The sequence below is a fragment of the Varroa destructor genome, unplaced genomic scaffold (assembly GCF_002443255.2).
Source record: "Varroa destructor unplaced genomic scaffold, Vdes_3.0 BEIS01000004.1, whole genome shotgun sequence".
NCBI classification, from domain to species: domain Eukaryota; kingdom Metazoa; phylum Arthropoda; class Arachnida; order Mesostigmata; family Varroidae; genus Varroa; species Varroa destructor.
In genome coordinates, this window is record NW_019211457.1 from 42,577,260 (window position 1) to 42,601,703 (window position 24,444).

The following is a 24,444-nucleotide window of genomic DNA, read 5'->3' on the forward strand; positions in this document are numbered from 1 at the left end:
GTACTTCTAAACGGAACTCTAATAGCTCGAAATATAAAAAAAAGAGCAGTGCTACGTCACGCCGAAGTCCTGCATCACTATTCACAACGTACTGTCTTTAACGATACCCCTAAGAAAGAACGTGCTTCATCTTACTTGCTCAAGCAAATGGTGTTTTCAGAGCGAGCGAATCGCTCCTTACTCAATAGCTGTTCTTTACTACATCAAGTAGACTTTAAACACCGCGAACTCGTAAAGGAATATCAGACTTTGTTCACGATTCCCCACCGATGAACGCACTTTCTGGAGATATGAGATCGATCACAGATCTACGCATAAAATTATATTAAGCTGCCGTCCACTGAAGCAAACTATATTATTACACGACGTGCGTGTCGTGGCTGTCACACGTTTTGAACGGCGGGTTATTTTTTACGTTTGTTTTGACTACGCTCGAAAAGTGAGGACCCAACGAAACCGGATCAGCTGTACCATAGCGTTTAATGCAGCGGATAATGAGACGACCTCATTCAACCACTCTGACCAGACTAGGTCATGCGTTTGAGTACGCTGCTAGCATCAACATCTCTTGAGTGAAATTAGGTACCATTGGACTTTTCGTAGGTATTCCTCGAGACGCTCAGAAAATGAAGCTATGATTTCTACTGCAGGTTCGCGGCAGAAAAGCACCTCGACCAGAAAGGTCGGCTTGCGTTAGGTTTTGTAGTGATCGAAGGGAACGAAAGGACAACAAAGATGACATCCTGTTAATAAACTAGTCGGTACGTGGGTGGCATAGTCAACTCGATTCGTCCGCTCCAATCGCATCCGTAGCGCTCATAACAAACGACAGGTGACGCCTTCGCATGTTTTACTTTTACTTCCCTTTTATATATAACAATTTTGATAAACAATCGATATGTTTGATCGATTGTCTGCTAGCACTCCAAACCATCAATGTATTCCGTCCTAATTATGATTGCTGACCATAACCAGTGTTTCCGTCGACCAGAGAAAATCGACTATGGAATAGTAATTTCTACCTGTCGATGTCACGTATTTGTATGATTTGTTGATGACTTTTTGGAGTATTTCTACTATAAGTAATAACTAAGTTAAAAAAAAAAATATTATTTGGCTTCAAAAATAGCCATTTGGAAAACGAAATGTGTTACTCTATCAAAACATCATAATGAAACGGAACTTGCAATTTCGACGGAACAGAAGTGCAGTAGTTGGACCTAGTTTTCCAAAGTCAGGAGCACGTCGCCACCCAGATTGAGACGTGTTTGAAGAAAAGCAGTTCCAGCGAGTAAGGTTTGTACCGGCCTGCTAAAGCTGAGAAAGTCTAAAGCTGTCTCATCCATATAGTTACGATTTAAACCTACGGTGATTGTAGCAGGAAACATATGTGATATTTGAAAAATTCAAGATGTCGTTAAGCCAAACTTGTGTTCGTCACATACACGTAGCTTAAAACATCGGCCAAAAAATCTGCGTTGATTGGAGCCTCTTAAACCTACCACGACGACACAACACTCGCAATGAAAATGCATACTACTAGGCTATCTATATCATCGAAGTCAAGTTAGCTTTTTTCGAAGTAATAGGCGGGTAGACCCATTGACTGGGCCTGTGGATCCTATGCCAAATTAGGGTCACGCATGACTGGCGTACGTGGAAAGCAGCGGCATGAAAGAATTGGCTGCGGGAGCGAAGGGTCAACCTAGCATTAAAACCTGCTAATTCCGACGTAACGAGCTCAGTTTTAGCGATTGATTAACAGGTTGGAACATCAGCGTCCTCCCAGACTGTTAAAAGTGTTGTCGTTCCAAGTAGGTAGTTCCAGTGTATAGAGACCTTCTAAAGCGATGTGCTTATACAAAGGGAACGAGTTCCACTGAATCAGTGATATCTAATTGGATTCAGCAAAGTCCGCTTTTGAGCCATCGACAAGATACGTAAGTGTCAAATATATATTGAGATAGTGATTGCTAAAGCGTACGTTTTTGGGTTTCAAATAATCGAAATCGGAAGATCTACAGCTTCAAGTCTGACGGATTCTCTCCCATTGTAACCCAACTGAAAGTACTGGGAAGCATACGCATGACAGTAATAAATGATCGAACGTAAACCTTAAATATATGCGCAATCATTTCAATGACTTTACATGTTTTCATTGACCATTGGTAGAACAGTTCTGTTGTATTTGCGCGTAGATATCGTAGCGCATCGTTGTTCGAAAAGCTGATCTGGCATCGCGCCGGCATACCGGACTTGTTTAGGAAGACTGCCGCTCGCCTTAGTCGGCCTAAAGCTCGATTCGCTCTTAATTATTATTAATGCTAATTAGTATATAGTAGTAATAGTATTGATCGGACTTGTATCGCTGTTCGACGAAACGACGGCTGATATTCTTTAATTTTACTCGATCACTAAACGCCCTTCGGGTCGACCCTGGGGACCGTTTGAACGGCCTCCACAAACAAAACAACACATATCAAGCAAACTGTCATTGAATTCGCCAGAGTCCTAGGATGACAACAGGAATAACATTTATTTTGCACAAGAAAAGGCACTGCGTAGACGCAAGCTCTACATCACTTGATAATAATCGCGTATGGTTCCACACATGAACGTATCAACGATCATTCCCTTTTTTAGAGAATGAAGAACTTTCATATTCAGCTAGCCAGTTACCCGGTGTTAGCATACATTGCACCTATGGGTTCAGTGTTATTTGAGACGTACAACTATTTTACTCGTAGACAAATCTTGATCTCGATGAAGACTGTCATGGTAATGTCCGGTGTGGTAGTGACCGTCATGGTGATGGCCGTTGTGGTGATGGTTGTTGTGGTGGTGGCCGTTGTGATGATTCGTATGTTGATCGTAGTCGTCTGGTGAAAGAAATTTCTGGTTCCTGTGCATCTCGCACTGGACGTTCTGTATAATATTGATCAATCCCCGAGCGACTTTTGACTTGTTCTTCATCATGAGTTGATCCAGCTGATTCAACTGCCGTTGGGTTTCCACGTCAATTTTCGCCTGTGTTCTAATTCGCCATTCCTTTAGGGATTCTTCGTACGCTTTGAACTTTCGTTCTTTTTCTTCACGATACTTCTCGGCTTCGTATTGCGCTTCTTGTTTGGCCTGCTTGATGCGTCGAGCCTTACGCCGTCGGGCTTCGGCAACTTTTTCGCTAGCGCGTCTTTCCGCTTCAAGCAACTGCTGAACGCCTCTCGATTGATTCTTTCGGTACTGTTGATACTGCAGATGTGGGTTCATCTGTGCAGTGGGATAGTTAATGTTTTGTTGACTATAGTTTATTTTTGGCGTAAGATTTGGCCAGCCGTCGTGGTTAGGTGACCTTTCGTGTCGTTCATGATGGCCGGTCGTCGGAGTCCCCAATTTCTCCTGGGGGCTATGTTGAGGCCGGGTGTGATGAATTCGTACCGATCTGTCGTGATGGTATTGTGCCTTGTCTTGATGACCCTGTTGCGGCGACTTCTCATGGTACCCTTGTGGATGGGCTGACTTATCATGATGACCATGTGGGCTTCTTTCTGGACCACGATGAGGTTTATCAAAATCATGACTCGTATGCGACTTGTCGTGACGAGGCTTGTGCGATCGTTCATGGTGCGCAGGGCTGTCGATCTTGTTACAGGTAGTACTATGTCTCAACTTATCCTGCTGGTCCGGCAGCCTTTCTGGATTGCGGTCTCAAAGAACAAAACAGGGGATACATGAATAAATAGAAGACAGAGAGAACAAAAAGTTATTAAATTAATATGTCTGTACGACTGGAGCTGAAGGCCCCAGCCGATAGCTTCCGTGTACAAGCATACGCATGACATTGCATCGAGAAGAAACGACAATTGCGTCTTACCACATGGTGTCTTGGTGAATAGTCCTAAACACTCTAATCATTAGTCCGTCCGCAAGGATGCATAGATTCATCAACCACTGTTTATTTGAATTGTGTCAGCCTTTATAGTTTGGCATTGGCCCAAACCCTTTTTACTCAGCATAAAGCATTATAGATGTGAAGTGGATATTTTGCTGTTTCGTGCCGAACTATTCAACAGGAAAAAACTGGAATTTACAAAATATATGGCACGCGCGAGTTATATCTAGACCATAAAATCTATAAGAACCATAGTTTTTAACGGCTCGCCTCCAGCAATTCAACGACGCTTCACGTATTAAGATGCGATACCCCTAGAGCGATTATGCAACGTAACTATGTAAGTTCCTGAAAATATGGCTTGCCTATGTAAATTTTTATGTGCAACGATAACATTATGACGGTTGCAACAGATCTAAATACAGTGGCTTTGATTTTAGTGCGATCTCTTAATGTAAAAAAAAAAAAATAGAAATACAAAAAAATGAAAAAATCGCTTTGAAGCTACAAGGACATGTTGTACGCCCCAAAATGGAGGTGATTTTTATCACCACTTGAATGATAGGGCCGCCTAAATCAAATTAACATTATTTCAATTTCAAGCTCATTTGACAGTTGCTTGCAGAAGCTAGCAGCTGATCGTATTATCAATATACGTTGAGTTAAACCACCAACAGTACTAGTTCCTCCATATTATAATAATGGGCACTCGGTTCTCATAAACCGAAACTGCAGAAAAAAAGATTTAAATAAATAATGAGATTAGTAGTCCTATGGGCAAAAAGTAGCGAAACGGGGGCAGACCCGTAGATCCTCGTTTGACTTACAGGGCATTTTTCCAAAAAGATATTATTCATTGAAAAATCGACGCTTTCGACACTAATCGGTTCCACTTCGTGAGGTGCTGAAGCGAATAGACGTGATCAGCACGTTGCTATACCTGTAAGGTATAAAATAGTTTCGTGAAGTTACAATTCTGTAGCACGATATTGAAATTCAGTCGCACCTCGGGCACATACCGTCAACATGTTTGTTCCTAGGATCGTTTCAAAACTTATTACCGTGAAACTGTATTTGATGCAATATTTTCTTCAATTAAAAACGCCTGCTGTACAAAGTGCGAATGTATAAGGCTTTTACTAAATAAAAGAAGGGACCCCGAATACGAATCAGTGACGCTTCGGCTATCTCAGACGTGTTAGACAGCCTCGTATCGGATCCCAGTGGTGTTTTAAATATATTGATACAAAGTCATCGTTACTGGGTTAATGCAATTCAGAAGATGACGATCCGAAGACTCCGGTGTGGACTATAGAGTTTATGATGAATAACATTGTTCGCAGTCCTTATGCTTTACGTTTGTCATGTTACAGGTGGCAAGGGGATAGATTCTGATGAGACTTCAAGACAAGGACACCTTGCAATTAACGTTACTTCGCAGCATATACTATAAAATAAAATCTTTCAACACCTTGATTTGAGTAGTATATATATATATTGCATTGATATTCGATGTATTTTTTGTGTGTATCCGCTTCCTCACTACCACGATGGCTCATTATAATTAATGAGTAAGTAAAAAATAGTAAGATTAACTCAAGAAGAGCTAACTGCCAAACTAAGTTAGCATTGGAAGCTCGTGTGTAAGGGGTAGCAGCGCGAGATAGCAACGTAATAACTTAATCTTCAATTATCGGTGCACTCGAATGATCCGTATGGTCTCACTCATCACATGCTATGCTATGTATAAACATAATCAAACCTATTGGTTAGTTGTCTAGTAGCAACGTTACCGGAAAGTGTCCGACGGATCGACAGCCGGTTACAGTATGTGGTGATAAAAAAACAACAAAACACGGCTAATTTTATGTCTTTGAAGCGGCCTTGAGGCCGTAGAGGAACAGTCGCTTCATGGCAGATCTGGAGGTTTTTTTTGCCCAAAACAAAAGGGTTTTATACACCCAAAAAATCGAGCGCGACCCTGCTTAAGCACATTACCCTATAGGTGGTTTGTTCAAAAAGCAAGTCAACGCAAAAATTATCTCTTCGGGATCTTCCGGAAACGTTCGTCTTAGAATGTTTTCTTTCAAAACACATTACTGGCTAAACAAATTATTACGTTTATTAGATTCAACTATAGAATCAACTGTTTTTTAGAACATTTTTTTTCTCATATTCAAATACGCTGTCAACTGGTAAGCATAACTGCTTTTTTACAGAACAAATTTATTTTTACAAAACAGCTAAAGTATTTATGCGTAATCCAAGAGCTCTGACGTGCGTTCTGGCCTCGAGTTGCTAAATCTGTTAGCCAGTTGCTTATCCTCTTGACCTGTCAATCGTTGTGTTATCTGATTAAATTTCAGGGATTCCCGATAATTTGCTCATTTCGTCCCGTCGAATTCGGCACTCACATTTGCATACGCACGGGCGTCGAGTGGAGCCGCGGGAGGTCAGGGCAAAACCCCTCGTCAACCCTAAGAAGGATGCAGCTGAAGATGGCCGCGAACATCGAACGAATAGGACCAGTAACGCACCAATGTACGGCGATGGCGGCAGCAGCAGTGACGCCAAAGACTACAGGACCGACGTCGCCACTAACAATAGAGGTGGCGGCGGCGGCGGCAGCAGGAGCAGCAGCAGAGCTCACGACGTGAACAGCAGCGATAGAGTGTATCAGCGCATCGATGAGGGTAGCGATAGTGAGCAGGTAATGTAGATCGGTCGGCCTAGAGTTTTGCATAGCTGCCTTTTATGTTATTCTACCATGTAGCTATGAAATCAACTGGGTAAATTACGAACTGGGACGCGCCGGACGTTGCTTCCAGACAGTAGTTGTATGACCTAACAGTCTTATTATGAGATGAATAAAGTCGCTTTTCGCTGGCTCAGGATTTAAAACTCAAACCCTTGATTTTCTATTATGAGAGATTGTTGTGTGACAGCGACCTCGTTACCAGTCGTCCAATAATAATCGTCGAGCAAACGCAGTATTGGCAAAAACAAAGGGAAAGCAGCCAAAACAATTCTACAAGACGATGAGAAGCCTAGATAGGAAAGGACTCGAAGGAGCTACTGAATAATGTCACGTAAATGTCCCAGGAGAAAGTAAGCACTAAACAACTAGTAAAGTTGTTTGTTCGATCGAACTTCACATGATACGTAGACGACCCCTCTTCACTCCGATGGCGTAGAAAGCTATGGATAAGGTTCAGAGTGTGAGGTATCAGGCAATATGTTAGCTACCTCGACCGCCAAAACGTTAAGAACAACAGTGGGGTTGCGTGCAGAGAACTGATGCTGGAAACAATGATGGTGGACGTCTGCGGTAGTCAGTTTCTATCTATCATAGTATCATTATAATTTGTGTCTTAACATGACGACATGATCTGTGCTAACTGGTTCCCTATTTACTCGGCGACTATAATACATCTCCTTAACGTAGTAGTAGCTGTTATTCATTTAAACTCACCGGCAGCCTCAAACCATATAATAAGCAGGCCCAGCGAAGTTCAACTTTGAAAGCTGCTTGTAAACTATATGTATCCAAAAAACTAGCTGTTGAAACACAGCGTAATAAGCTTAAGTTGCATACACGATAATGCTTCAGTGGCGTTCATTGTCTTTTACGCGTATTTTATGGTATGTAAGTTTACTTAGGATCAATGTAAACAGCAGGAAAATGTTGTTTGCCATATCGTGAGAACGTCGCCTTTAAAGTTAACTTTTTTAAAGTCTTCTTCGTCTAAAGACTGAAACCTTTCGGCGCCAACATAAGCATCAAAAGTATATCAAGTTGAGTAGCGGAGAACAGGTAGAATACATCATGTATTTCATCACACGCATAATGTAATGCATCAAAATGGCGTGATCTAAACCGGCGACGAATAAGCTACGGATAACGAATGTAATTTAACCTATTTCTCCTGTTGGACCATATGTCACTTATATGCATATCTATATCCTCAATGCTTTTGTTGACAATCACTCGATTATCAGAGGTTGCATGTTTTTCTATGCGCCATTGCTGATGATACTGATCCTTGTGCTAACGTGATGATGCAGGGACACACGCCGTATAGTGAACATCGCATCAATGGCGGTAAGACCATTTCGTTGTCGCTGAATCATCTCGATGAACCGTCGATGCAGTCGCAATTTACCGTAGCGGGGCCAAGTTTGTCAGCGGTGACCCCTCCGGCCCTCCACGAGCATGGAATGGCGGACGATCCCGCAGGCCATGGCGCTGACCATGGCAGCTTCAATCATACCATACTATTCGGAACACCGATCTCTCCCGTGGGCCATCAGGTACGTAAGGACTTCAATACCTTCTTGACTTAATTGTTAACTAGGTAGAGGGGTTAGGCTGGTTTCGAAATAGTACTCTACTCTATTACAAATAGCTCTAAGTAGTACTTATCTGCGTGGTGCTTCTGTGAATTTATTACGCTATGCCCTGAGCTGATGGTGAGGGTAAACCGACATCATGATTTGAACATGAATTTCGGTTTCGGGCCTACATTCATCGCATGGTAACGTGAAAGTAGACAGTACAAATTTTCTAACGTAGAGAATTATCAGCAAGGTGTCTGTCTAACTCCTAACTGAAGGTTAACACCTTTACCTTACCTTAGCAGATTTAGTCATCTGAAGTGCGTCCGTGTGAGTATGTGCGTGTGTGTACGAGGCTTCTACAGGGCCGCAAACAGGGCTTTTGAGGAATACAGGCCAGAAAAGTTTATACAAACACAAACATCCATACGAAATAGCCTTCGCAGGTTGATAAAATCGCGGCACTGGCTTACACAACCGTTTCAACATAAAATACGTTTTGTGTCTATGCGATGTAATAACAGCAGTTGATAGGATCGACATTTCTATACAGCTCCGGTAGAACTGTACCTGATTATCTACCAAGCAGGTGTTTGATCTCTACTCGGCGACCTATTATATGCCACGAAGATATTTACTAAATCGAATAAACTATATCAAGTTGCTTGTTGACCACACCTTTCATTGCAAGGCCATAACTGTTGTGGTTTTTGCTCTCTGGGATTCAGAAATGGCTATTTATTGATTAAACCTTTGATTAAATGACAATAAGTCTGCTATCAGCTACACCCGTTGTGGTAAGGAGTATACCGTACAGTGGCGAACTACACCTAACCACACGGCATTGAAGAATCATCTTCAAGGGCATTAATAGAACAAACTAACAGAACCTCCTGTGTTGATACGAAAGAAATAATTGATGAGTTGACAATTGTGTGGCGAGATGTATTAAAAGAAAACCTACTGGAGCAAGTCAACTTCGGCAGCAAACAATTTAGCCTTAGGCCAATTCGTATTAGGGAGTACCTAGTTAGACCTATTTCTAACAGAAGACGCACTTTTCTGTAAGACACAATTAAACGTCTGTGGGAACAATCAACAGCGAAAATTACTCCTTACCATGCACGTACGTAGATTAACAGAGTAGGTCACTCACCCTTGAAGTTTACATTCGAACAGACAAGTCTTCGCAGCTTATCTTGTTTCTTTACTGGTATAGCGGGCAATAGACTGCAGCAAAGTGTACGCCTCCTGCCGTAGGTAATAGCAAATCTATGGTTAATAGAAAACTATAAGCAAGACCGTATTCTGCAACGCTGAAACCGTTCCTTCGGCGACATTAAAAAAGCCTATTCAACTGTACTGGAGACGCGTCTGGCCGCCGATAGTCGGCCGATTAATTTGGTATCGCTTATCCCTTGACACACCAATCGAGTCTGTTGAGAATGGGCCACAGGTGATAGACAGGGACTTTGTCCTCATATAAAAACGCTTTACAAAAATGCTATTTGGTATACTCGCAGTTGTTTGGGAATCACTTAAATCACCGGGATTTAAGTGTGGAAAGCTTCGTTTTCTTTCTTTGCCAAACTAATGAATTGGGCGGGTGGAAGTAGAACGCTATTTGACATAGGTATGATTAAATAAAAGACTAAACCATTATCCGTTCAACGCTGCACAGTAACCATTGCTGTGGCCGAAATCTGTATCGTCACTAGGGAACCGCGAAACACGACAGCTTCCGCTAACCGGAACGGCAATCGTCAATAATAAAAATCGTTAAGTTAATTAGAGGAAAAAGCGTGGAACGTATGAACCTCAGAACATACGAGATAGTGATTGGAGGAACTGTATCGTACGGAGCAGATGCTCTGAGATTGCGCACCGAATTGAATAGATGATCAAATTTAGTATAGAAATTCTGTCCTTACCTATCAGTTCAGTCCCGCATCTGTATCGCATGTGTTCTGTACTTGAAACTAACAAAAGGTCAGAATTATTCGTTTAGAGTATTAATCACAGAGGATATTGTATATTATACACATTAAAGATTGGCGGAAACGTAGTTTTGGTGGACGTACACCGGCACATTACTAACACACACATGTTTACATCGAAAGGTGAGGGATCTATGTTGGGCAGCTTCAACCGACGGCTTGAACATATCAACGATCCGATACGTGTTACCTGAATAAAAATCTTATTCAAACATTATAAAATGACTTATGAGTGGGGCATGACGTTCATGAAATGACCGCCATCGACACACACACACAAGTCAAGTAAAGCTTTATTATAGTTTGACAAGTACGAGATGTTCGATGAACGCGTATAACAATACGCTGAGCCAAAGTGGGGTTCGATGTCCAATAACCTCATAAAACGATCAACTTCACAAGTTCTTTCAATTTAGTGCGTTTTACTACGTCTACACACGCACTCCAAATGGGAGCTCCTTTCGGCCTAAGGAGATAAAGACCTAAGGATGTGAGATTTTGCCACCAAAAAAAAAGCTGGCCGCCGGCCTCGACAGGTGTCCACATAGGCTTCTGTTAATTATCGCGTCGAAAGCAACGTGCATAATGCGAACACGCTTATATATTAGCTTTATTTTGAAATAAAACATAGAGCTTTACATGCGAGACTCTTCTCAATAACGGAGTGAGCTTCACGCCTTCATGTTGACTTTATCCGTTCAGGCGAATTACTCGTATTCGACCTGAACCAAAGTACCAGTCTTCGAATACCCAATGATGCGTCTGATCTTTTCAACTTTCTATGAAATCCTAGTCTGTGTAATGATAGTCATACGATCGATGATAATGCACTGAAAGGCGTGTCCACGATGCCTCTTAGACACGTGCCTCGTACGATTAAAAAGTTCTCACCGCAGATTGTCGCAGGAGCTGTTTCCGCAAAATCCCATATTGGCTTAAACTGTAACAAGATCATTTTGTATCGGTGCAGATATGATAGCTTCATCATTGACAGGAATAGTAACTTCTATTACTTTCGTAAAATACGTCGCATTGTCATAAATGTTATGTATTAGCAGTTGGAACTTTGAAGTCGAAAATAGAGCTACGTCACCGCCTTCACATCAAACCTTTACTGTTGAGAGTACAGATCGCCGTAAAAATTTCAGATTGCCGACAATTAAGCCTTATCTGCTTATGGTTCACGGATCACAATATACAAATGCGGATGGTTTTGAAAAACTCGCTAAAGTTTTTCAAAACGTATCCTAATAATGACTTTCTTGATTCTCACTAAAGAACGAATTGCCATTCCGCCTCTAGTGAAAGTGGCACGCGATCGAAATAAAAATTCATCTGGCCTATTCGGGGACGGACAAGCTTTGCCTAAACGCCAGGCTCTCTTATATACATCGTGGTATCTATTATTTCCATCTGTGAATCGATCTCTTACTATGTTCGCCTTCGAGGGACCCACACGGTCCGACACATATAGATAACCGTCTGATGGCTAGATAACTTCTAACTTTCTAATTAATATTTTATTCATTATTTGGACCTTTCCTCACTGCTCGATGGATACCATCCAAAATGTCGAATGGGACTTGATATCGATCACCGTGATTAGGTTGCCTGGTGTCACGACGAATCGACAGATCACGAGCACGCGGGTGGCGTATCCATTGCGTCGATTCGTTGGGAGTTCGTATCTGTTCCGTTCATGTTCACCGCCTTCGTTATTTTGGCCGGACTTACCAAAATCAGTAAGTGATATTATCTGACCATTGTTAGACTAGAGGAAACATGTGCATTTTTTAAGGTTCTCCGTCAATAGAGAAAGACGAGCTGCAGATAGTGTATATGCCGCCTTGCAAAACATTTTTAGGCCCTACTACAGATGCACATGTCGATTACTATGGTTTAGTTAACTTATACAGGAATTTCATTCGATTTACGAAGTGTTACAATGAGGAAATACTGTGCATGCTATGTTTTTTTTACTAAGTTACGTTAAATAATCGATTTTTATTGTTCGTGGTATAAAGGAGGATCACACACATATGCAGACCACCCTATATGTTATAAAATATATTGGATAACCGAATATTGCGAACGGTCTATATTTGACATATCATTTCATATAATCATACTATGTATTCAAAGTGTCCCACAAAACAGCTGCGAAAATTAACGCACAGCAGGCCTGTATTGAAATAAAGGGTTTAGTCCGCTTCATAAAAAAAAGACCTACATGTCTCAGTTGCCTTTAGTAGAATTTTAAGCTGCAATCTTCTGATCCGAAGGCGGACGCCTCATTCAATAGGCTCCAGAAACATACCTTCTTACTTCATACTTAGAAGACACCTTCTAAGATTAAGGATGGGAGTTAAAGATACATAGTTTAGAGAGTAAATTAGAACCTGGATGGCCTGCCTTTTAGAGAGTATCAGGAAAATATGCTGTTAATTTTACTGCGAAAACGATGTGTTCTATCTAAACATAACATTTTGATTGTTGTCGTGATGTGGCCATGTGACCTTTCTCAATTTTATTTCTTGATTGGACCAAGATTAATTTATAACCTGTCAACAGGAAATGGCTGTAATCTAGAGAGACCACGTACCTAACCGCTCCGCCGCAGTTAGAAGCATTCATACTCATACTGAACGACTACAGTGTAGTAAAACAAAGATGTCTGATAAGTCCACAACAACCACGAACGTTCGACGGAAAAAAGAATTGAAAAGTTCGTTAGGAGGGAATCTACCCGATTTGGTAAGAGCCAACCTACGTTGATGTACCGAAGCGTCGCGTGGAACAAATATCAGATCTTGTTTGTGCTAATCATAATTGGAATACCCATACACAAGAGGGTGACTCACACACGCAGAACAGCCTGCCAATTGAGGGAGCGACCGTTTAGGGGCGGGCCATGCCTTAAGTTCCACGAATTGGCAACATACACCGTCGGTCGACTTGGCACGTAATTCATTATTTATAGAACCAATTGTATTTGCAACTATAGAAGCCCGCTTGATGCTGCTTATTCAGAATACCACCGTAGTATCAGTAGCGTATGTATTGGCTGTCACATATCACTAAACAAATAAGTGAGACTATGACTATGCATTTGTGCGATGCTATGGAATCAATACGCGAACAGGGAACACCAGGTAAACCGAACATCGTTCGGAGAAATTGCGTCAGTTCGCAGTGCGACCGAGTAACGAGCCTGCGAAATAGGCCGCCAAGGTATCCGGCAGAGTCGAGGACGCTCCATGATAATTTGTGAAAACAATGCATCAGCCAGGTTTCTTTATGGATACATAGCATTTGATCCGGTAGCAGTGTAGCTCGTTCAGGAGTCGCTGGTTCGAGTCCGCCGATACGCATTACGTGTACAGGACTTGTGTGAACAATAGTTAAAGTTGTAATGTGCCGTACACTTAAATAAGGTACTGAATTTTACCAATTAGGATTACCATGCCCAGCCAGCTCGTCGACTGTAGAACGATAAACTGATCTATGTTCTTTTCTATCTCGCCGCTATATTAAAACCGATTTGACGGGGGCGGTAGATGTTCGTGGAAGGCCCTAATGGCATTCCTAAGGGCGGCATCGTGAATGTAAGCTTTGCTAAGTTACCGTGGCGTATACATGGTTAAATTTATCTACTAGAAATCTTTACCCCGACGAAGAGTATCGATAGACGACCGTTGACGCTTTCCTTTTGCTAAGATTTAACGTGCATTCAGTTATATCATTCTAAGCCTAAGTTGTACTATAACAATACTTATGTCACTTTATTCGAATCGGAACAAAGTTATGGATGACTCAATATAGCATATGACAGATAGAGCGGGTTCGTTGGTAAATGGTAACTTGAATACAAGTCGCAACTGATTTTTCTACTAGGAAAAGGAAACGGAGTTCCAAGTTATAGACAGTTGGTAATACAAGTCATGCCTTTGGGTTTGGTATGTCAAATCTAGGGTTTGCGTAAAAAAAGACCGAAGAGGAACAGCTCGTACTTATCTTAATCGTACTTAACTCATCGTAATTAGCCGCAAACTATCAAAAGGCGGTAGTTTCAGGGGGGCCAGAGAGATATAGCCTAATGGATTTCAGTAATAAATTCTCTTATGAATAATCCTGAATATTGCACGAGCAATATATATGAAAGCGCCAGGTCGCCCGGAGCTTAGCAGAACCGCTTTATTAATACTACTCTGAGATAGATCAGGACCCAGCGATGTTTAAGGGCTTTAACTATGTGGGCTATTTTAAATGACACTGTGCCATTTTCGTCGAAAAATTGAGAAAAGACTAAGCACCCTACAAATTTCAACTCGATGTTAATGAAAGCTTCCTTCTTTCGCGATATAGGGCCACATAGTATATATTGATCTCGATAGGTATACTTGTACCATCTACAAATGCTCGAGAATGTAATAATCGTTTGTAGACTATGGTAATATGGCTAAATAGGAACTAGGCCTGGAACGGTTTCCGATGAGGACGCTTTGTGAGGGAGGTGCGGAGATTCTGTAAAAAGACAGATGTTCTTATCTGAGCGCTTAATTGCTGGCTTTAATGAGAAGTTTAAATCTAAAAACCCAAATTTGGTCAAAACACTACTTCTTGACAACGTATTCCTAGGCCAACTAGTGGTTAAAAATCATGACAACCTAGACAGCATGTGGCTGTTCGGATGCCTTCGTCTACACTAAAAGGATCTAAATCAGGTCTTAGGTAAAACTAAAAAACAGCCTCTTAAAAAGAGTCTTATCACGTTTTAAATAGGAAGAGTTTTATTGATGTCGGTACGTCATTAACGGCGTCCTCATCGCTGCCAACCGCATCTGCGCCACTTAATAAGGATATTTAAGAGAATAAGTGTTGTTTAAACGTTCAGATTAAACCAAAGACAAGCGTTCCCTATACATGAAACGGAGCTTAACGGCAAAAACGCAGTAGAATACGATTCACCACTTAGAGAGTGCCAGCCAATTGTTCAGCTTGTTGCGTTGCAAAGATGAACTACTTGCGTCTGACTGTTTGTGATATACACGTCTGCCCTTGAAGTCTTCATTTGACGAAGGCTGCGTCAAATCTTATTGGAGGAAGAAAGGCTCTAATCTCGAAAGGTCACACAGTAGTTATCTGTCCATCGATAGCTGCAAGAACATGCTTCCATAAATTGGTCCATAAATCCATGGTACATTCAGGGATATCAGCGTTCGTGGCCCACAAACTCGCCGAGTGTGCAAAAGGAGATAGCAAACCTAGTATCTTAGCTGGGTTTGTCTTCGATGGCGTGAATAAGCCCACACTGATGTATCGAAATGAAGCTTGCAACCAGTTTCGATAGCCCTTTGAAACAGCCCTTTGAAACTTTGTAACGTAGTAACCCTTACATGTATGTGTTGTATGTATATATGTATGATGTGGTTGCTAACCTTATGGTGGCGAAAAACGTAAGTCTACTACGACGGGTCAGCACCACCGAACGGCCAATGTTCGTGATGTACTATCGACTATGTTTAATCATTTCTAAACAACATTTGACAAAATACACGGTAACCAGAAATTTTCGTGTTACAATGATCTGTAATTTCTCTTTTTGTGCTAAGTCGGGTGCTCTTCGTTGATGGGCCGCTTCCGTAGGATTTATAATGCCTTATACCAGAGCGGAGGAATTGTTGAAGCAATTTCCTGATGAGTTGAAGTAATGGAGGTGTATACAATGAGATCAACAGCGGGCACAGACGTGGTCCAACGACGAAGCAATCGAAGCATTACCTGGGGGTCGAATACTATCGCTCGTGATATCCTGACGCTCCTGAGTGCATCTCTAGCTTGGCTATTAATGAAAGAAATGCTAAGAGCAAAAACTTATTCAATGAAAAAACATGCCTTTTGTAATCGGACTGTTTTGAGCACTTCTTGTGAAGATCATTAGTCTCGACACTCTAAAGTCTGGACCTGTGTGCCTTGGGGGCAAAAAAATAAATATTGATGTATCGTTATTCAAAGGAATGAAACCGACATTTCGGAAATTAAAACGGAGGGATCCGACTTAATACGATAAATTACATAAAATGCCATGTGTGGTTCACTTTCGTAAAACTCTAAACGTCGGTATTGCGCACAACGTACGAGTAATGTACAGGTTGGATCGAGTCAAATTGTGGCCCATTAAGCAACTACATACAAGTGAGGCTAAACTTAATTTGCATATATATATATATATATATATATATACATATATATAAAGGAATGAACTTACCATATATCGAAAGTTAAGGAATTAGCTTTCGATATATGGTAAGTTAATCTAATCGAAATTTTATCAGGCATCTCTTACACAATAAGTTGTATATCATCCAGTAGTAATTCAGTAGTAATATAATAACTTGTTGAACTTAGACACGCAAAGTAATGCCTAACCGTACCCTTAAGTACCGAATGAGTAAAATTCTTCGATAAGAATATTTTTATATTTCGACCCTTAGATGTGCTTTGCGTGTAGTTGGATCAGTTGAACTTTCTTTTTTTAGATGTTAAATAAGTTTAATAAGTGATAAATACGCTTTCATTAGAGTAAACATGATACTAGCATTCGTACTCAATGAATGATACGGTCTTTTAGTAACGTAGAGCATCGGATTTGAACAGCAGAGTTACACCGAGTCAAAAATGTAACTTCGCTGTTAGGAAGTAGTTTAAAAATGTTTACGTAACTGTTAACATTGAAACATCATACGAACTTGAAAATAGTTACACCCTTCAATAAACTCACTCAAATGGTCGCTGCGTAGCATAAAATTTTCGTAATCTCAAGCTGAATAAGTCCGAGCGCTCAGTACGGCCTGCCAAACCACAAGGTCCTTAAATTTATGGATGAAATGTGGCAGATATGCATTATGCACTTGCTGCGGAAGGCGCCAGGATCTGGGCGATCGTGGTACGTTTGTGCGTACACATACAAAGATCTTAGCACCTATGGGGCGATGTCGCGTTCTGATTGACTGTTTAATAGTATTTGTGTTGTTTGGTAGATATATTTCGTTAACAGTCACCAGATCCACCCAGAAAACTAGGACTAGAAATCGTCGGAAATCAGGCGCAGCGATCGGGCTAGCCCTGTCGCGGAATTGGCCTGATGCGCATTTGAAATACGCGTGAGATTAGGGAAGCTCTTATAACAGTGAGCGTTCGCGAAGTGGCTTGACGCTACTTCAATTAACACTTTGATGAGATAGTTTAAGCATAGACAGCCGTATCTGTGCCTGCTGCCGAAGCTTTCATTGGTCTTAGAATACAGAGGCTTTGTGGTATGTGAAATGGGCAGTAGACGAGGTAGAGATAGGCAGGACTTGTCGAGCTGTGCTAAACTAGTTCTTGTTTGAAATGTGACATTCATGTAATGAATTGCGGCCTAGTGATAAGCACCCACAGCGAGTATATGTAGATTATAAAATTTTGACCCTTTTTATTCAGACTGGGAAAACTAAGAAGTCGAGTTGGCCTATTAGAAATCTGGGTATGACTAACATAATAACACGGTATAACGTCAATTGACACTATTTATATATAACATTATTTAGTGTAGAACTTCGCATTGGTAGGTAGAGGAGTGTTGATCGCCGACCGTATGGTATCTTGCTTTCCAATATAGTGAGTATTTCCCTATTGACGACCATGCCGACATCGTAGTGGTTCGATGCATAGCATCGTATGCTTTCCCGTCTATCTATTAACTCTCGCTAGTAAGAGGGCACAAATATGGAAAGCATATAACACCAGCTTATAATATTGGTTCTGGTGAGCGGCCGGCTTGACAGCGGTCTCCCACGAATGATCTGAACTGATCAAATATGTTTACCTATAACATGAAATTCTAAGAGTGGCCACAGAAACACTATTTGCTGGCAGACATGCGATACTGTACGTCCTTCTGACTGACTGTGCCCGATACCGAAACTCGGAATATATATATAGATATAGATAGATACTGGTGATGATATGGATAGATAATGCTACAGTCTACGAAGCAGTATATAACAGTGTCCTAACGACAGTCGTCACGTTAATGGCATCATCAGTTTTTTTTTTTTCATTTTTATCTCACTGCATCCAGCCGTTATTTGTTAACATCACGAATTGGAGAATGTCAAGCGGTGCATTAATATGAGCGGGCGGGGGCAAACAGCGAAACATTGAAGCGTGAAGAATATGAATGGCGACGCGTTTGACGCAGGCGTTGCCCGAAATAGAACGGTAATGAGGAAGGCCTCATTATAAGCTTCGCTCTTTGCCTCCACTCATTTTCGCACTTACCGGACCGGCACAGTCAATCGGGTATCAATAAGGCTCTCGGAGCTGTGACAACTAGTGCTACAGCCAAGCGCAGACCGTAGAACAAGAATTGTCAGATATTATTGACAAGAACTGTTGTGCGATTGTTAAACGATGCGAGTCGAGTACTACCAGCTCAACATATTAATTAAAAGATATCAAGCATTAGGTACTATTTCAATAGCCGTACGAAGGATGGAGAAGATGCGTTTGGCTAGCGTGACGTATTTGGTGGCCACGTGGCGTCAAGTCCCGCCTTTGAGTGTAGTTGACTATTCAGTGATGGTTCGATTCGGGATGTCTTGTCAGCGACGCTTCTCTACATATTTCATATGGTATTGCCTAGTGGCGACTGTTTATTCGGGCGATGGTACATGGCACACTTGGCGCCTACATACCTGCGCAGATGCAGAGATATACAAGCACACGGGCTTTTGTTGAATGAGGACGTCTTGCGCAGCTCGGAGCAATCGGACAGCCACGGATGTTGATGAATAGTAGATAAATTTTCTTGTACTACACGCGATACAGACTAAGCTACTAAATAGAAGATGGCCACCACTGTTTTGGTCTGTTTTGTTTCTATGTTACATTAGAGTCTTGAATATTTCAGTTGAACTACGGGAGGACAAAAATTAGTTAGTTTCCAACTAGGGCTATGACAGAGAGCTTCGAATTGTAAAGGAATACGGCCGTATCGATTCATTGCTAAATTAAAATCTTCTGCCTTAACTGCTAAAACCGAACGTATTGATAATTTGAGTGAAGTGTGACATGGTGGATCGGGGTAGAATGTCGTCGGGCAAGGCTCGACCTACTGGTGTGATACTTCACAGCTAGAAATAATGCAGTTGACTGAGTAGTGCGAAATAGTAAGATAAGATCTGAATTCAGCTCCCCAAAAGGTAGTATTTAGATGCATGTTTTGTCCTTCTATTCGACTGAACGGGTCGAAATATTCCTACCAAACTGCTAAACATTTGCTCTCCAAACACCAACCCTATTCGGGGGTGCCTCTGATAAAAATGAGGTTTCAGCCTCTTCGAGGCAAGCAAGTGTAATTTTCTAGGTTACACTCTGAGGGACACTAGCTGGCAGCTGCACGATACTCTGAAGCCGGAGTTCGTTTGGACGCGGTCCTCTCTCATTCAAAAATAACATTTTTGAAAAAAACACTCCGCGTATTTGCATTGCATCTGGTTTTTGACATAATTCGTCACACTTGCGAATGTGCTTGATATTTGTAATCTACGTGTGTTCTACTGTATCTAGAAAATTAGGGGTGATAGACAGAGCTTAGCCGACCCCATTCCCACGTTTTTATCGCAGAGACGAAAGATTAATTTAGAGCGATATCCTAGCCTAGATAGATCGCGATGATACAGCACCAAGCCAACGCAACACAAGTAAACAAATTGCGGGAAAACCTTGTTATCTTGTTCATTTGTTATAGCTCGATATTTTAGAAGCACCAGCGTCCAGGACTACGGACGTTTTGCGTTGAGTCTGCAGTAAACTTAAAAGTAAAGTAATTTGAAGTAAAACCCTCCGCGTCGGAACAACCATGAACACCGATGGTCTATCGTTGTATTTCAATTAGAATATTATTACTACTACTATCTAATGATCGATGTTCTTGGGGTAACCTGTCGGAAATATATCTCACATGCACGCAGTGTTCCACATTCTGGCGAATCTAAGTCATTCTGGCTCACTCGCAAATCCAGTCACTTTGGCCGCAAAATATCCTGTTTTTTCGCAGTACTCTCTGCATTTACCATTTGAGACTATGACAGCAGATGCAACTGAAATACGCAGTGGGCTTCACTGTGATTTACTGCCGAAAAAATCATTTTGATAATATAACCTAGGAGTTGGTCTTCCAGCAAGGGGAAACTTAAGATTTAGTCCCATCGGTTTACGTGACAGGCATCTTCTTCCCCTCGACGCTTATTGTCGACGTTGCAACATTTCTAAATTGAAGAAAAGGTATTTAGTTTGTATATAAATACTTGACATAAATCGAAACTGCTCTTGACGGTAATAAGATGACGCACCTGAATAAGTATTGAAGTAAACGATCGCAGAAGAACTCTGCGAATGGTCGGTTAGGCGAAATTTCCTAAAATAGATTACTGTGTTAGGGATCAACTACAGGGCAATAACGCATTCTATTTTGTAGATTGTTTTTGTCATCCGTAAGAAATCTTCCGTCCTTCCTTACGCGCTCCCATCGTAAAAAATATAAAGTATCAGTTTTTTCAGTTGGAATAATAATAAAGGTAATCGCGTATTCCTTCCTTCAAGCATGTTTTGTATGGCGAAGAGGAACATCCGTTCCCTTATACCCTCACCATACTTGTACTGGCGTCCTGCCGTTGAAACAGATGGACAAACAATTACATAACACACACATGCCTCCAAAATCTAGTGGCAAATGTTCAAAACAATGCATACAATCTTTCTTTAGGCGGTCGCCGTGGCAAGGTGTTCCGTTTAAATTTGTGCGCGTTTCTGATGTAATATCTTGGTCGTGCCTGTTTCGCGGTCAGTGTTACTTGCTTCAGTAAGCCCCTATGCATAAAGGCAATTGCATTATTGCAAATAATAATAATAATTGCAAATAAAGACGGGATTAATATTTAAACACTTTCGGTCAGAGAAATCTCGGCCGAAATGTCGTGAGTCAGGGGACGTAATACACGCTTCACTAAATGCGTGGTAAATTGTAAAGGATATCAATAATTATATGGATGGCAGCTTTCTTAGATTTAAATACACTATAAAACGTATCAATAAGCCAATGGACACTTCCAGGACTAACCAAATGCTGTCTACGAAAGCACGCAGAGTTTGTCTGCGTGCTTTCTTAAACAAACCCTGTCTATAATCCGCACGGGGTGCGTGCAATGCATCCAAGGTGCATGCTTAATTTACGTACACTTTCTAGCGGTTCGTATCACCACTCGAGTTCCGCGATGAGTGTGTTTATTATATGATACAGTATTCGCAGCGTCACCACTTGAAAGGTACAATTCATGTGGTCGTTGAAACGTAGACATATTTATTATCCGCAGTGTATGTGTTAATCTGTAAATGTTTTTCAACCAAAATCGCAATTGGTTATGAAATCTATAGCAAATGGCATTAATAGTTGAAATTTACCAACCGATATGGTTAGACAATACAGGATTGACAATTAGCTAATTAGTACCACACAGTTCCGCGGGCCTGAATAGGTTTATTTTAGCAATACGCAGATAGACGACTACGATCACACAAGATCACGATCTATACCGTTATAAGCATATCAAAAACTTCTAATAAGGAAGTGCGGTATTCATCTTGTAAGTGTTCCAACTCCTCTCTGTTGCGCTATAACGGATCTGTATATTTTTGTTATCGATCAGATTATCCATGGCTAGGGCGACAATGACTATTCTAACCGTGAACTCTCTATGAATTCTGTGTCGATGTCTTGTATCTTCAGTATTCCATCACGCAAACTTCCTGTCTTCAATCATTCCTGAATCATGGTATGTGTTCCATTTGCGCTCTCAGTCAGCTTCTGAAGACAATTTGCTATGCCTCTAGTCACTGATGTATTAATGAGAACGTCAACAATTCCGTCTGTATTTTACTTTACATCGATTTGTCTCATTGTTGTTGTTCCAGCATGCTCATCGTGTTGGGAACACTGGTTGGTGGTATCGCTCAGTAAGTATCAGACGTTATAACAATTTCTTAGTTTTTTTTTAAGCTATCCGATGTCAAAAAATGTATGATCGGTATTATAGATCAGAGCATTAGCTCTCCCACACTGATAGCATAATATAATAAATTCATCTACCAAATTGCCATTTGTCGAACACCTCTTAGGACGCTACCGGTTCCTTTTCTATGCCGTTTGTTAAAGAACTGAGTACTGAATTATATTATATCTCTGCGGCGACTCCTACAATGCACCGCGATGTCGAAGCGGAGAAAATGTTTTTTGATAAAAACTGTGCGGTCTGAAACAAGTAGTGATGATGAAGCGACTCTCATGATGTTTCTTGCCGTGGCATGTAATTTCAGCATCAGCAATAATGACACGCTCCCGGCATTTTCACCAGACACGTTCTTTTTGTACCTGCTACCACCGTAAGTTCATCGGACATTTTACTTTTAATGTAAATATCTTACTTCCTTTAAATGCCGTAAATTTTAACATAGACGTCCTGTATATGGTGCATGTAAAAAACCTTATTACCTCCTTGGTATATCAATCTGTCATACCCATCTATCGTAATGGTATATTTCATTGGACTAAATCTTTTCTACAGAAGATCCTTTCACATTTCTGCTCAGCGGTTGAGGCTGTACAAGCCCTGAACGAACTGCGTAACCGATAACTCAAAACGTTTAGCCGGATGCAGCTGATCACAACGAACATGTACACATGTGAAAAGCAATCTATGTATTTTTAAAGCCATAGCATGAAAATAGAGTCAAGAAAGTATACTTATTTAGAGATTATTCTATAAAGGGAAGGGATATACATTAGTTCCCTTACTTGCAGCAGACATTGGCAAAAGACGTATGAACTTAGGTCAAAAAAGTTACATGCCGGTTGGGTATAGGCTCACAAGGACGACTTGGATTGTTAACCTGTCGTTGTAGAATACAAAGCGATCAAAAGAAACGGATCTATCCAGTCACGTACGTCTCTGATGAGCTCTTTACTTACTAACAAGGCAATCTGCTGTTGGTGTCTTGCATAAGCAAGCTTACCCACTTTTAAAAAAGAACGCATTTCACGTACCAGACATGTTATGCCCACTATACGCCTGGTTAACGTTAGATGATGCACGTAGCGGGATCACAGGCGTGACAACTCCGTCACACTTACTCCCTAGCTCATTAGGTTGTAGTAGAAGACAGAAAAAACTAAATTGAATCCTCGTGCTTAACTATATATTTGTGTATCTAAACATTATAACTGACGAAATGACACAGACAGATCGCGGACCAGTAAATCAGTGAAGGCATGTACAGCTTAGCCACAAAAGCCACAAAGGCCAGAAAAGCCACAAACAAAATTCAAATGCGACCGTTCGTACGGTTGGTACGGTGTTCTTCCGTTCCACAAGATTTCCACTGCAGCAGCGTACTCTTATTCTGTCTAGCACGCAAATAACTGAACCCAACGCAAACCATCCATCGTGGTAAAGTATTTCAAATTTTTGCAGTCTGGTACGATTACTTCCTTATTTAGTTAGACCTTTGTTCCTCTTGCCGCGAGCACTTTTCACGCAATCAACCCCATCCTAATAACCACAGAACCATAGGCTGGTCCTGCTGTAGGAAGGCTCAATATTATTCTGTATCCAGTATGATTCTGAAGTTTGTTCTCCGATTGTCTAGTAACAGCCAATGATATCCGAACACGTGACGCATAACTAGCTCAGACAGGCTTAAAATGAACGAAATTGAATTTGTTAATTGGCCGCACATAGGCCTCGTACAGTTTGATGGCGCGTGTCCTTAAAGTACGGCTACAGTTAATAGTGATGCTTTGGACAGCGATGTGATGGTTTTCTTAGTATGAAATTGACAGGAGTGAGGCTTAAATTATGAGGTTTTTGCGGATACGCCTTGACAGAGGATCAATAAGGCAAATAGACTTGAGTGTGTGAATGTAAGTAAGAAAGGTTTAAAGGAGACTCGCACGTGATAGAAAGTTACGTAAAGGTTTACCTCGGCCAAAGTGATGGCAAATGCGATGTTGAAATAAGAAAACATGGCAATTTCAGCTGAGCTCATTCAGTTTATTGTAGTTCACAGAAAACTGGACTAGGGTCGGCGACTGTAGCAACAACGATACACTTATAATGTGTTAAT

General features: G+C 41.2%; 2 protein-coding genes across 9 annotated transcripts in view; one reads left to right on the top strand and one right to left on the bottom strand.

Moving 5' to 3' along the window:
• The window catches only part of LOC111248951 (sodium/hydrogen exchanger 4-like), a 101,818-nt gene that overhangs the window by 32,321 nt on the left and 45,053 nt on the right, over window positions 1-24,444 (top strand). For 7 of the 8 annotated variants that reach the window (XM_022802101.2, XM_086988197.1, XM_022802098.2 and 4 more), the window contains 6 exons: window positions 6,256-6,599; window positions 7,955-8,200; window positions 11,828-11,963; window positions 22,052-22,097; window positions 22,237-22,278; window positions 22,639-22,704. In XM_022802101.2, the coding sequence (XP_022657836.1) occupies window positions 6,256-6,599; window positions 7,955-8,200; window positions 11,828-11,963; window positions 22,052-22,097; window positions 22,237-22,278; window positions 22,639-22,704 (880 nt within the window). Of the gene's footprint in view, window positions 1-6,255; window positions 6,600-7,954; window positions 8,201-11,486; window positions 11,618-11,827; window positions 11,964-22,051; window positions 22,098-22,236; window positions 22,279-22,638; window positions 22,705-24,444 lie in introns of those variants that run through there. The other variant, XM_086988201.1, reaches the window with a different exon arrangement.
• LOC111248955 (uncharacterized) lies at window positions 2,716-9,556 on the bottom strand. Its single transcript, XM_022802117.2, has 3 exons — window positions 9,381-9,556; window positions 4,717-4,829; window positions 2,716-3,704 (listed from the first exon to the last, which is right to left on the bottom strand). The coding sequence occupies exons 2-3, from the start codon at window positions 4,721-4,723 to the stop codon at window positions 2,716-2,718; spliced, it is 996 nt and encodes a 331-aa protein (XP_022657852.1). The 5' UTR covers window positions 4,724-4,829; window positions 9,381-9,556.